This window comes from Bufo bufo, chromosome 1, assembly GCF_905171765.1.
Source record: "Bufo bufo chromosome 1, aBufBuf1.1, whole genome shotgun sequence".
NCBI classification, from domain to species: Eukaryota; Metazoa; Chordata; class Amphibia; order Anura; family Bufonidae; genus Bufo; species Bufo bufo.
Window position 1 is genome coordinate 593,294,744 of NC_053389.1, and position 13,693 is coordinate 593,308,436.

Here is a 13,693-nt window from a genome sequence, read left to right on the forward strand (position 1 = left end):
CTCTGAAATCAACTCACCTGTCTCTACTTCATACTGCCGTTAGTATGGGCAGCATAAAGGTGACGACAGGTTCCCTTTAACTAAATGTAGTAAATTGTACAAGCCAATATGATTAAAAATAGCAAAAGAAATGTGGTGTAAAAATGTACTATATGCTGATGGTGTTTTAATATTCTCTATATTTAATTAAGGTGTTCTACCACAGGCTTTGAACTGTCAGCAGATCCTATCAAAATTCACTGGGTCTGCCAACAAATATCTAATTCTAAGGCCTCATGCACACGACCGTATTTTGTTTCCGTGTCCGATCCGTTTTTTTTGCGGATAGGATGCGGACCGATTCATTTCAATGGGTCCGCAAAAAACACGGACAGCACACCGTGTGCTGTCCGCATCAGTATGTCCGTTCCGTTGCTCCGCAAAAAAAATAGTGCATGTCCTATTTTTTTCTAGTTTGCGGACAAGGATAGGCATTATTACAATGTATCCGCAAAAAAAATGGATCCGCAAAAAAAAAAAAATAACGGATGCCATACGGAACGTCATCCGTTTTTTTTCGGATCGCAAAACATACGGTCGTGTGCATGAGGCCTTAGGGACATAGGGGTGCCAAGGTGACAGTCACACCTGAGCCCTGGGGCCTAAGGGGGCCAATTGACCTTTCTGCAACATGAAAAGAACCAAGTATTAAAAATAACACATGGTGGGTGGGGGTTGGGGATCCTGTTACCTATTTTGCATTGGCCCATTGGGGTCCAAGATACACCTCTGTTTATATTTAGGGTCACCTTTTGTAAATGTATTGAACTTTCCTTTTATAGGATCCAGCCCAGGATCCGGTTCCTCCGGCCGCTGGCTTCCGCAGCCTCTTACCAGGAGGAATCATTCCTACCCCAGAGAGTTGCTGAATGGTGAGTGTAAGTAAAACTATTATGTTCCTTCAAACATTTTTTTTCAACAAATTTGTGTATATTAAGCCAAAAATAAAAGGAAATTAACAAGTTATTCAAAGAAAAACAGTGAAAATTGTTCTAACAGGTATTATTGGATACACCGTATAAGCATATTATTGGAAATGGGATATGTGACTTAAAGGGGTTGTCAGAAATGATTAAAAATCTCAGACACCAGCTGCAATATACTCACCTGTTTCTCCAGCGCCGTTCTCTGTGTGGCTGGTGCGGTACTTCTGCCGCTATTCGTTTATAAACGATAGTGCGATGTGGCGGTATGTGAAACATGGCTACAGCCAGTCAGTGTCCTCAACAGCAGTGATGGTCAGTTCGCAGTGTTCGCCAGCGAACACATGCAGGCTGCAATCTTGACTCACCCGTCCGGCGATGCACAGGTAAGCCCTTACCTGTGCCAGGAGCCGGTCTGTAATCAAATGCGGTCACCGGGAGCAGGCAGTTCCGAGAACAGCCGCCGGGGACCTTCATCGGGCTGTTCTCGGAACTGCCTGCTCCCGTAGACCGCATTTGATTTCAGACAGGCACAGGTAAGGGCTTACCTGTGCATCGCCGGACGGGTGAGTCAAGATGGCAGCCCGCATGTGTTCACTGGCAAACACTGCGAACTGACCATCGTTGCTCAACAGTCTAGTGCTGAGGGCAGTGATTGGCTGCAGCGCTGACATGCTGTACACCTGTACACCACTGTACACATCATCAGCACAGTGCACACTGCTGTACAAGGTATACAAATGAGCTCTTTCCAAACATTTATTTTTCCAAGGGGAGCATTGGCTCACGTCTTCTAGGCGCTCTCCATAAGGGTAAATAGGACCCCCTAAACACTGCTCTACAAAGTATACAGAGATATGTTCACATGCAGCAGGTTTGATGCAGATGATTCAGGGAATAAAAAATCAATCCTATGTGTATGGAACAGCTGCTGACATTTCTGCAATAAAGCTTATCTGTATGTAGAGAGTGTCTATTTTCACAGCAAATAAAGACCTTATGGTGAAAATATTATGGAGAATCAGTATAAGGCCTCTTTCACACGACCGTGTTTTTTTCCGTTTACGAGCTGTTTTTTGCGTTCTGTATACGGTCAGTATACGGAACTATTCATTACATTGGTTCTGCTAAAAAAAACTGAATGTACTCCGTATGCATTCCGTTTCCGTATTTTCGTTTTTTCGTTCCGTTGAAAGATAGAACATGTCCTATTATCGCCCGCAAATCACATTCCGTGGCTCCATTAAAGTCTATGGGTCTGCAAAAAAAAACGGAACACATACGGAAATGCATCCGTATCCATTCAGTTTTTGCGGAACCATCTATTAAAAATTTTATGCCCAGCCCAATTTTTTCTATGTAATTACTGTATACTGTATATGCCAAACGGAAAAACGGAATGGGAACGGAAACACAACGGAAACAAAAAACGGAACAACGGATCCGTGAAAAACAGACCGCAAAACACTGAAAAAGCCATACGGATCGTGTGAAGGAGGTCTAATATCTACACTGCGTGCAGAATTATTAGGCAAATGAGTATTTTGACCACATCATCCTCTTTATGCATGTTGTCTTACTCCAAGCTGTATAGGCTCGAAAGCCTACTACCAATTAAGCATATTAGGTGATGTGCATCTCTGTAATGAGAAGGGGTGTGGTCTAATGACATCAACACCCTATATTAGGTGTGCATAATTATTAGGCAACTTCCTTTCCTTTGGCAAAATGGGTCAAAAGAAGGACTTGACAGGCTCAGAAAAGTCAAAAATAGTGAGATATCTTGCAGAGGGATGCAGCACTCTTAAAATTGCAAAGCTTCTGAAGCGTGATCATCGAACAATCAAGCGTTTCATTCAAAATAGTCAACAGGGTCGCAAGAAGCGTGTGGAAAAACCAAGGCGCAAAATAACTGCCCATGAACTGAGAAAAGTCAAGCGTGCAGCTGCCAAGATGCCACTTGCCACCAGTTTGGCCATATTTCAGAGCTGCAACATCACTGGAGTGCCCAAAAGCACAAGGTGTGCAATACTGAGAGACATGGCCAAGGTAAGAAAGGCTGAAAGACGACCACCACTGAACAAGACACACAAGCTGAAACGTCAAGACTGGGCCAAGAAATATCTCAAGACTGATTTTTCTAAGGTTTTATGGACTGATGAAATGAGAGTGAGTCTTGATGGGCCAGATGGATGGGCCCGTGGCTGGATTGGTAAAGGGCAGAGAGCTCCAGTCCGACTCAGACGCCAGCAAGGTGGAGGTGGAGTACTGGTTTGGGCTGGTATCATCAAAGATGAGCTTGTGGGGCCTTTTCGGGTTGAGGATGGAGTCAAGCTCAACTCCCAGTCCTACTGCCAGTTTCTGGAAGACACCTTCTTCAAGCAGTGGTACAGGAAGAAGTCTGCATCCTTCAAGAAAAACATGATTTTCATGCAGGACAATGCTCCATCACACGCGTCCAAGTACTCCACAGCGTGGCTGGCAAGAAAGGGTATAAAAGAAGAAAATCTAATGACATGGCCTCCTTGTTCACCTGATCTGAACCCCATTGAGAACCTGTGGTCCATCATCAAATGTGAGATTTACAAGGAGGGAAAACAGTACACCTCTCTGAACAGTGTCTGGGAGGCTGTGGTTGCTGCTGCACGCAATGTTGATGGTGAACAGATCAAAACACTGACTGAATCCATGGATGGCAGGCTTTTGAGTGTCCTTGCAAAGAAAGGTGGCTATATTGGTCACTGATTTGTTTTTGTTTTGTTTTTGAATGTCAGAAATGTATATTTGTGAATGTTGAGATGTTATATTGGTTTCACTGGTAAAAATAAATAATTGAAATGGGTATATATTTGTTTTTTGTTAAGTTGCCTAATAATTATGCACAGTAATAGTCACGTGCACACACAGATATCCCCCTGAAATAGCTAAAACTAAAAACAAACTAAAAACTACTTCCAAAAATATTCAGCTTTGATATTAATGAGTTTTTTGGGTTCATTGAGAACATGGTTGTTGTTCAATAATAAAATTAATCCTCAAAAATACAACTTGCCTAATAATTCTGCACTCCCTGTATATCATGTTCTGTTGAATAAACATCATCTTCTGCAATGCACCACAATAGGCCAATCTAAAGACTTGAAGTATGCGACGCAAGAATACCCAGTATCAATGAATATGTAAAAATATAATAAAACAATACATAGACTAAAGAAAGGTCCATGTTTAATGTGTCCATGTCCCCTTTGCCCATTTATGCTTTGCTGATATAACATTTCCTTCTCCTTGGTAAAGGCCTTCCACTGGATTTTTAAACATGGTCCATAAAGCCACCAGAACATTGGTGAGGTCAGCTACTCATATTAGACAATTGACGCCTGTATTGTAGTTCATATCAGGTCAGGGCTGTGTGTTGACCAGTCCAGTTCATCCACCCCAAACGTCTTCATGGACCTCTTCTTGTGTACTAGGGCATTCTCATGTGAATACAGCAAAGTGCTTACCCAAACTGCTGTGAAAATGTTGGAAGCATAGAATAATATTGAATGTCAGTTTATGCCATAGTAGAAAAGGGGTTGTCCTAGCTCACCGTTTCCACATCAAGAAGGGACTAAGTGTCAGTCCTAGGTGGCTGGGCTTACGGAAACAGCCGAGCTTGCTGACACTCCGCTGTTTCTGTAACTCCCATTGTAGTGAATTTTACTGATTGCATAGCTCCCATTCACTACACTTAGGCTGGGTTCACACTTGAGCGTTTTACAGCGCGTTCAAACGCGCTGTAAAACGCTCAACACATGAAAACCAATGCTTCCCTATGGCCCTGGTTCTCACTTGAGCGTTTTACAGCGCTGAAAAACGCGCTGTAAAACGGCCTACGCTCAAACAAGTACTTGAGCTTCTTTGGGGCGTTTTGACGCGCGTTTGTGGCCATAGGACATTGCAGTCAATCACACAAACGCGCGTCAAACGCGCGTTTACTATTGCAAAAAACGCGCGTCAAAAACGCGCGTCAAAAACGCGCGTTAAACGCGCATATCAAAGACGCTCAGGTCTGAACCCAGCCTTAGGCTCAGTTCACACCTGAGCGTTCTGAAACGAGCGCTCTGTATGCGCGATTGTACGGGCGTTTACAAGCGCGCATACAGAGACAAGTGTGCACACAGTGTCGCGCGTTCCCGAAAGTCTATGTACGGGAACGCGCGACAAGCGCCCAAAAAAACGCTACCGAACTTGTGTGAGCGTCGGGCGTTTTACAGCGCGATCGTACGCGCTGTAAAACGCCCAGGTGAGAACCATTCCCATAGGGAAGCATTGGTTTCTCCTTGTTGAGCGTTTTACAGCGCGTAGGAACGCGCTGTAAAACGCTCAGGTGTGAATTGAGCCTTAGAGTTACAGAAACTGCAGAGTGCCGGTTGTTTTCGATACGCCTGGCCACCTGGGGACGGCGCTCAGTCCCATCTCGCTGTGGAAACGGCAAGGTGAAACAACCCCTTTAAGGTGTCATGCAGATGGCTGTGTCCAATTTTCGGTCCGCAAATAACGGGTCTGTAATAAATGGATGCCTTCCTTGTGCATTATGCCTTTTTCTCACTCCCATCAATAGAAAGTGCTATTCTCATCCATGAATATGGACAGAAACAGGATCTGTGTTGACATTTGCAGATTGGACACATTGATCCATAAAAATAAAAAAAATAGATGTGTGCCTGGGCCCATAACAATGACCAGATCAGTGTGGATCTGTGGAAAAAAATGGATAGTATTAAAATGTTTGCACTGTTTAACTTGCACGGTTTCACACTGTATAGCAGCTGCAGAAAGCTTTACTGTGATAAATCCATTAGAATGACCATCTGATGGCTCTTTCCCTATCTCCTTGACCTCTGCTGAACGCCCTGTAAGATGGGTTATGTCCAAATCAACCTTAATCTGAACGTAAATCATCCGAATGACACTTTTGCATGGTCAGCTTTTAAGACAAAACCAGGAGTGGGCCCAAAACACAGAAGAAGAACAAATCTTTCCATTATACGTTTTCTCTGTGGATGCCACAACTGTTTTTTTTTTTCCCCTACAAATGCTGATGCAAAATACTGACCAGATTCTGACTGTGTGAAAGTAGCCTAGGAAAGAGTTTGCTGAGGTCATAGGGGTGTTGGAGAGGCTGGACTTTATCACAGAAAAGCTTTCTGCAGCTACTCTATAATGTGAAACATGGGAGCTGTAGAAGACAAACTGTGCAAAAGCTTTCCTAAAAACCTTTTACAAAACTGTTTATTAACCCCAAATATATGTAAGGTAATAGTAAAACAAAATGGCTCCAAAGGTGTCCATAGCTTTAAAAGGAGTTGTCCTGTCATATATAGATGATCTATCGTCAGGATAGGTCATCAATATCTGATCGACATGGGGTTCCACACCCGGCACCCCCACCAATCAGCTGTTTGAAGAGGAGGTGGCTCTCCATGTGAGCGCTGCTTCCTCTTCATTACATTCTATGTTGTCTCGGAAGTGCAGTGTAATGACAAGTATGCCGCCACTCCACAAGAGACTACGCGTAGTGTAATGAGCAGGAAGAGGCGTTCGCATGGAGCACTGCCTGCTCTTCAAACAGCTGATGATAGGTCATCAATATATATGGCAGGACAATCCCTTTACGATTTTTGACCATTGGAACTAAGGAAACCAGTTTTATGCCAGAAAAGCAGCACCAGACCATTAGTAGTCCTTCAATAACCTTTGCTTCTGTCCATCAACATGTCATATGGCGAGGCATGAGTCATCATCTGGCAGACTGCTTTTCACCAGACACATACATGATGTACATAAATATTAGATGCGCCTTCAGGGTTTGTTCCGTCTTGATGCCACTGCTGTCAGGCAGCAAAGAGTGAGGGAATAAAGGGCCTTCAGATGACAGCTCCTGTGTTCTTCATGGTCTACCAGAGCATACATCACATAGAAAAACTCCTGCCTGATTATTGATTTGGGAAATCCATATGCATCTCATCTCCTGGGCCATTGTGGCTTGGCAGGCACATCTTGGCAGCTGATTGGGGGAATAGTTATTATAAAAATCCTTCAATTTAGGATCGGTCATCAATGTCAGATAACAGAGCTGTGGAGTTACGGTGCCTGGCTCTGGAACCAAAGTTTATGAAAGCATCCGATCATAGGGGGTGCCAGAAGTCAGACCCCGCCGATAGTGATAGACACTTTTCTCTAACTTTATACCACCTATTGGTTAGACACAGTGGATTTTTCTAAAACTAGATGCACCAAATTGTACTAAATGTACGACAGCGACTAGGTGCAGGTGCACTCACATTAGTAAATGTGGGCCATTATGTGTGGACGGTTTCTAACTGCTTTCGTAACTTCTCTCAGATTCAGAAGATGAAGAGCCACCAGACCTCGAGTCAGAGTCTGGAGACGTTCCAAGTGGTTCAGAAAGCGGCCCCAGTAGCATGCTGTTAGAAAGCCAAGATTTAAGAACACAGATCATACAGCTGCTTACAGAGCTGGAAGAAACGCGGGATCTGGCACTAAAACATGAAGACAGCTTTTTGGAGATGCAAGGTAAATCTCATAAACATTTCGAGTAATGGATTATTCCACCATGGGGTTGTTTCGATACCATAAAAAAGTATTGAGATACTCGATACCACGTGAAAAAAATAAAACACCAAAAAAAGCTGCGTACATTCCGCATTTTATGGAACGTCTGACCCATAATAGAACAGTCTGATCCTTTTTTGGGGGGGGGGGCAAGGTGACTAAAAAAAAATGACATTTTTTAAAATATTTTAATAGTTTGAACTTTTTTAGATGTGGCGATATGTAAAATGTTTATTTAATTATTGTTTATATATTTTATATGTAAAATTGGGAAATATTTTGATATTTGATTTTTTTTTTACTTTTTATTTAATAACTTTTAATCCCTTGTCCTATTCACCCTTATAGTGCTCTATTATGGTGAATAGGACTTCACACTCTCCCTGCTGCCCTGTGCATAGTGCACACAGCAGCAGAGAGGTTACCATGGCAGCCAGGGCTTCAGTAGCGTCCTGGCTGCCATGGTAACCGATCAGAGCCCCAGGATTACACTGCTGGGGCTCCGATCGGAACTGCCACTGCCACCAATGAGGAGGAGAGGAGGGGACCCTGTTGCCACTGCCACCAATGATTTTAATACTGTATTATCTGGCAAAAAATTCTGAACTAAGTATCATGATATGTATAGCGGCGCCCAGGGATCTCACTGCACTTACTATTATCCCTGGGCGCCGCTCCATTCTCCTGCTATGCCCTCCGGTATGTTCGGTCACTTGGTTATAGTAGGAGGAGACTGCCCTTGTTCTCCTGGGCGTCTCCTTCTCCCAGGCTGTAGTGCTGTCCAATCGCAGCGCAGAGCACACAGCCTGGGAGGTTTTTGTCTCCAAGGCTGTGAGCTCTGTGCTGCGATTGGTAAGCGCTAAAGCCTGGGAGAAGGAGACACCCAGGAGAACAAGGGCAGTCTCCGCCCAGTATAACCAAGTCCCCGAAGATACCGAAGGACATAGCGGGTGAACGGAGCGGTGCCCAGGGATAATAGTAAGTGCAGTGAGATCCCTTGGTGCCGCTGTACATATCATGATATTTAGTTCAGAATTTTTTGCCAGATGAAAGGTCCACTTACTTTCAATGGTGGCGCAGTGCGCCCGCCCCTCTCCTCATTGATGGCAGCAGCGGCACAGGGGGAAAGGAGAGACTGCTTCCTTCTCCCCTGTGCTTCTGAGGAGAACAATGAGCACGCTGAGAGCAGCGTGCTGATTGTTCTCGCATATTAGACTGCGCAATAGCGAAGCCTAGTATCGAAAAAAGGCAAATCCTGGTATTGAGGTCGATACCAGGCAAAAGTGTTGATTGGGTATCGAAAATTCGATACCCGAAACAATCCTACTCCACCATTACATTATGTAACATTCGCATTTCACCTCAACAATTCTGAATTCTTTTTCTCATTTTTTGAAGTAAACTTTTACGGCTCCATTCCTACTCTCCCCATTGGCAGCACGTGCAACCCCCTTTAGAAGCAAATCTGTCCCCTTCTGGCAGCTCAGCTCTGCTCCATAGGCACCACACCTCTGGCAGGGCAGCCCTGGCACCTTCACATGTAGCCCTCTAAGTACACATCTATAGCAGCACACCCATCCTTCTGCATGCTTATACTAATATAAGGAAGATTTATTGAACTGATTTTCTATTAGTGCTGCTGTTATTTCCCTTATTTTAGGTATCTTGGAGGAAGAACGACTGGCAAGTGCTCAACAAGCTGAGATTTTTACCAAGCAAATTCAGAGGCTGCAAGGTTGGCTGTACAGTGACACAAATGTAAAAAAGTGTGACCTTTTCTGTGTAATATCATCATGTGGAGAGGAGAATTCCAGACGATTAGCCCCCATATGAGAAATATCCCGTCCATAGGACACACATAAAAACTGATCATCTGCACCATGGATAATGTCTTAGCACCTGCTTCGTTAATAATCTTACAACCTATAAGACATCGAACTCTACAGAACACAACACACCTCGTTCATGAATTCTTGCTATTGACCCTGTACCTAAAGGGAACCATTTCGGCCACTTTGGAAGTAAAATCCCTTAACCTCAGCATCCTTTAATAACCACTGGGGTTCAAGACCTCTAGAGCTAAGCTCCTCCAATGAGGTACCCAAAAGAGGAGTAATCTCACCCACTTCCACGACCCCAGCATCTCAAAACACATTGGTAGTTATCGAGCAGAGTGCTCATGAAGGGATTAATATTCACAAGCCTCGTCACTCACCTTCACATTCACGCGACTGTAAAAAAATTCACATTCACACAACTGTAAAGAAAAAAAATAATAAAGTATGTTAAAAACAGTAAAATGGACAGTTTTTAATGGCCATTTTTTTTATGGATGTTTTTTATGGCCCCTTTTATTTGAATAAGGGCCAGTGGACACAATAGGACATGTCCTATTGTTTGACAGCTGTTATCGAGGGCCATGTGAAGAGAACCATTAGCTCCAGTGATTCGGAAAACGCATGTCACACGGCCATTTTTCACTGTCATATGAATATATTCTTAGAAGACCATAGCTGTTGGTATAAACCCTTTTACTACCCTAGATCACCAGGGAACCAAAGATAACCAGTGATATTGCCATTAACCCCATGCAACCACCCTATCAAGCTGTTTTCTTAGACACATAGCTGTGGTTCACCTGATTAAAGCCCTGTCTTTCTTTGTTGATACTAGGCCCTGTTCTTGAGTTATGATACTTTTTCTTAATATGCAAATTAGGCCTTTGGCACAATGAGGGTGTCATCATTGGTTTAGTTGCACCCAAACGCTACTGTTTTCTCTGGCCCTCCGTGGCTGCTTTCTTACTGCCTGGCCCTGTCAATCAAAGCAGCGAGGGAGGAGCTGGCCACTTAAAGGAGCAGAGCTTAAAGGGACACTGACAGGCCGTTAGAGCATATAAAGTGACATATATTGTTCTATTTGTCTTAATATGCTTAATTAAACTATACCATTATCACCCCTCACTGCCTTTCCGTTACTTATAAAAAGTGTTTTTATCAATATGCAAATTACCTTACTTTGTGCCCAAGGGACTGTCCCTTATTCAGTTCTGTGCCCAGCCGCGCCCCAACTGCCATCTCTTAGTACCGCCCAGCTCATTAGTATTCACTGCACTGGGCGGCTTTTTTTTCTCCCGACGTGGCGAAATCCCGCGCATGCCCAGTACTATCTTCCTGGCATCAGCTTCATCTTGTCTCTCCGTGCCTGCACCGGATAAGGTCCCCGGCACTCTTCAGCTCCAGTAGAAGATAGTACTGGGCATGCGCGGGATTTCGCTGCGTCGGGAGACAAAAAAGCCACCCAGTGCAGTAAATATACTAATGAGCTGGGCGGCACTAGGAGACGGCAGTTGGGGCGCGGCTGGGCACAGAACTGAATGAGGGACAGCCCCTTGGGCACAAAGTAAGGTAATTTGCATATTGATAAAAACACTTTTTATAAGTAACGGAAAGGCAGCGAGGGGTGATAATGGTATAGTTTAATTAAGCATATTAAGACCAATAGAAGAATATATGTCACTTTATATGCTCTAATGGTCTGTCAGTGTCCCTTTAAGTCAAAGGGAGCAATGGTGGCACTCATTGCACACAAGGCCTAATTTGCATATTAAGAGTGTCTTAATCAGCCATGTTTCTATGCAAACAGTATGATACCAATTAACCATAAGGGATAGAAAAAAAATGTGTCTTAGAGTAGCTCCAAGCTACCAGGGATATTATTATTGCACTCTAATGCCTGAGAAATATTTTGCCTTTGTATTGTGCCCCATTCACAGTAGGTCTTTTGAGTTATGCCTCTGAATAACATCTTTTTGTCACCTCCCTGAAGCTCAGCTCCGGTCCGTGCAGGAAGAAGTGGACAGCTTGGAGCAGGAGAAGGAGTGCGAGCTGCTGGAGGTGTCCCAAGAGTTACGATGCGCCCAGGAGGAGATCATGTCTCTGCGGCAGGCTGCAGAAGAAGCAGCGGCCGAGAGGGAGAGCGACATTGCCTCCTTGCAGGAGGAGATGTGCAGGCTACGAGCAGAGCTGCAGGAACTGCAGGAGACAAGACAGGAGTATGAAATGGAGATAACCACTCTTAGAGCAGAGATCAGCATGAAATGCTGTAGCAGCCATGCAGGTCAGGAGCCTGCAACCCTGCAGGGTAAGCACTTTCCTCCATCGTAATGGACACACTACATACTCTCTGGTTGGAATAGGTTTTGTACATCTTACTAGTGCTGCAGGGGAAGCCCTTTCACCCATAATAATGTACACACTGAATGCACCCTAAAGCAAACAAAGAACAAGAAGAATGCCATAAAATACCATATCCAACTGGACTATGTAAGTCTGAAGGACATTTGCACCTTAAAGACATTTATACATGGATGCACATGGACCACTTACATAGGTCAGATCCTGCAACAAGGATGTTATATTTGGGTGAAGTCACTATATACCGTAATTATTGGTAATCTACAAGGCAGGGGCAGCTATACCATATGTGTGTAACAGTTTTATATGCTCAAAATAGGTGACAGATTCCCTTTAAATACCGTAAGTGTTAATAACCTTTTAGTAATTTAGAGATAAGGGTGGCCGGCACAAAGAGAAAGTACCATTCACCCAGCTAGAAAAACAATTTACCCTTTGTGACCAAACGGCTCAATATTTTTAATAAAGACCAATTGAAATAATCATTTTTATCCCGAAATGAGTAAAATGCACTCATAAACAAAAATTGCCCCTGAAGGTGTACATAGCCTTTAAGGGAATTCCAAGTTACTAGAGGAACTTTTTTAATGCTCCATTCCCCTTCAGTGGTGCTGTAGGGACATAAAACACTTACTGCGCTGGATTCCCCAGAGATTGCAGCTGATCACTAGCGGCCAGTAGCAGTTTAATGTCAGGGATCCCTTCTAGCCGGGAAAAAAAATAAAAAATATGTGTTTTTTTCCTTCCCACAGAGCAACATTTAGGCTAACAAGGCGTTCAGCCCAAAAATATGTACTGCAAGCTCGTTCAATTCCATTTTCCCTCATCCAAATACAGGCCATAGTGACCAGTAGCACTACATGCAGACTTCTGTGCTGCATCGGCTCTCAAGTTTCCTTTCATGTTTCCCTGTGACAGGAGAGCTGCAGTTCCTGCGAGACCAGTGTCAGCACCTCCAGATGGAACGTAGTATTCTGCAAGAGAGTAACAGTCAGCTGAAAAGTCATCTCCTGCTCCTGGGCGAAGAAAGGTATGGTTCTCTGTATTGTATTCATATTACTTGCTGCTTCTGCTTGCCAGTATATGTTGTTGACAGCAGCAGTGAAATTAAAAGGCAGGTATACATAAGGATTCTTGAGATAAGCTATGCTGCTTCCCTTCAACCTGTCCTACGGCAAATATACTGCATGAATCTGCAAATCCCACATGTTTCCAGAGAACCGTTATACAGTAGTCTGAATTTATTACGCATCATTCTTTACTTGCTGATGTCATTTTCTGGACATTTGCGCTGTCCTATCACTCTGGATGTAACTGTAGAGGTGTATAAAATGTTGCATGCAACCTGTACTTTCTGCAGGGCTAGATTATAGAGGGTGTCCAACCAGAAATTATTATTAATCGGGGGTCGTTACATGCCTTTCTTGCACACATGACTGCTGAGGCCAGTAATTGATGCAGTGGTCATGTGAGTGTGAATGCCAGGTCATCACCTCTGGTGGGGACCAAATACCCATTGTCAGTTTACTGCTGCTGTGAGGGAGGATGTTGCCTGAAGGGTAATCCTCACTGCCATAGAGAAAGGATAACAGTATGAATTATCTCTTACTCTCTTGATAGGACTAGATAAAGATGCCCACAGAAGAGCATTGGACTTTTCAGTGTAATGTATGAGGCTCTAATCGAGTCACTCATTTATCTGTTCACATAGCCGTATCAAGGCTTCTTTTTTGCGGGACAAGTTGTACTTTCTAATGCACCATTTAATATTGCATACAATGTGGCAGGAAGCTGGAAAAAAATTCCAAATGGGATGGAATTATGAAAAATATTTGGCCATTGTTTTATGGGTTTTATTTTTATGGATCTCACAAAGCGGTAAAACTGACCTGTTCCTTTTAGGCCTCTTTACACTAC

General features: G+C 43.7%; 1 protein-coding gene across 2 annotated transcripts in view; it reads left to right on the plus strand.

Moving 5' to 3' along the window:
* The window catches only part of CCDC136 (coiled-coil domain containing 136), a 61,619-nt gene that overhangs the window by 15,503 nt on the left and 32,423 nt on the right, over positions 1-13,693 (plus strand). Inside the window, exons 2-6 of one of the 2 annotated variants that reach the window (XM_040413493.1) lie at positions 822-917; positions 7,350-7,541; positions 9,241-9,315; positions 11,409-11,723; positions 12,695-12,806. In XM_040413493.1, the coding sequence (XP_040269427.1) occupies positions 822-917; positions 7,350-7,541; positions 9,241-9,315; positions 11,409-11,723; positions 12,695-12,806 (790 nt within the window). The remainder of the gene's footprint in view (positions 1-821; positions 918-7,349; positions 7,542-9,240; positions 9,316-11,408; positions 11,724-12,694; positions 12,807-13,693) is intronic. The other variant, XM_040413494.1, reaches the window with a different exon arrangement.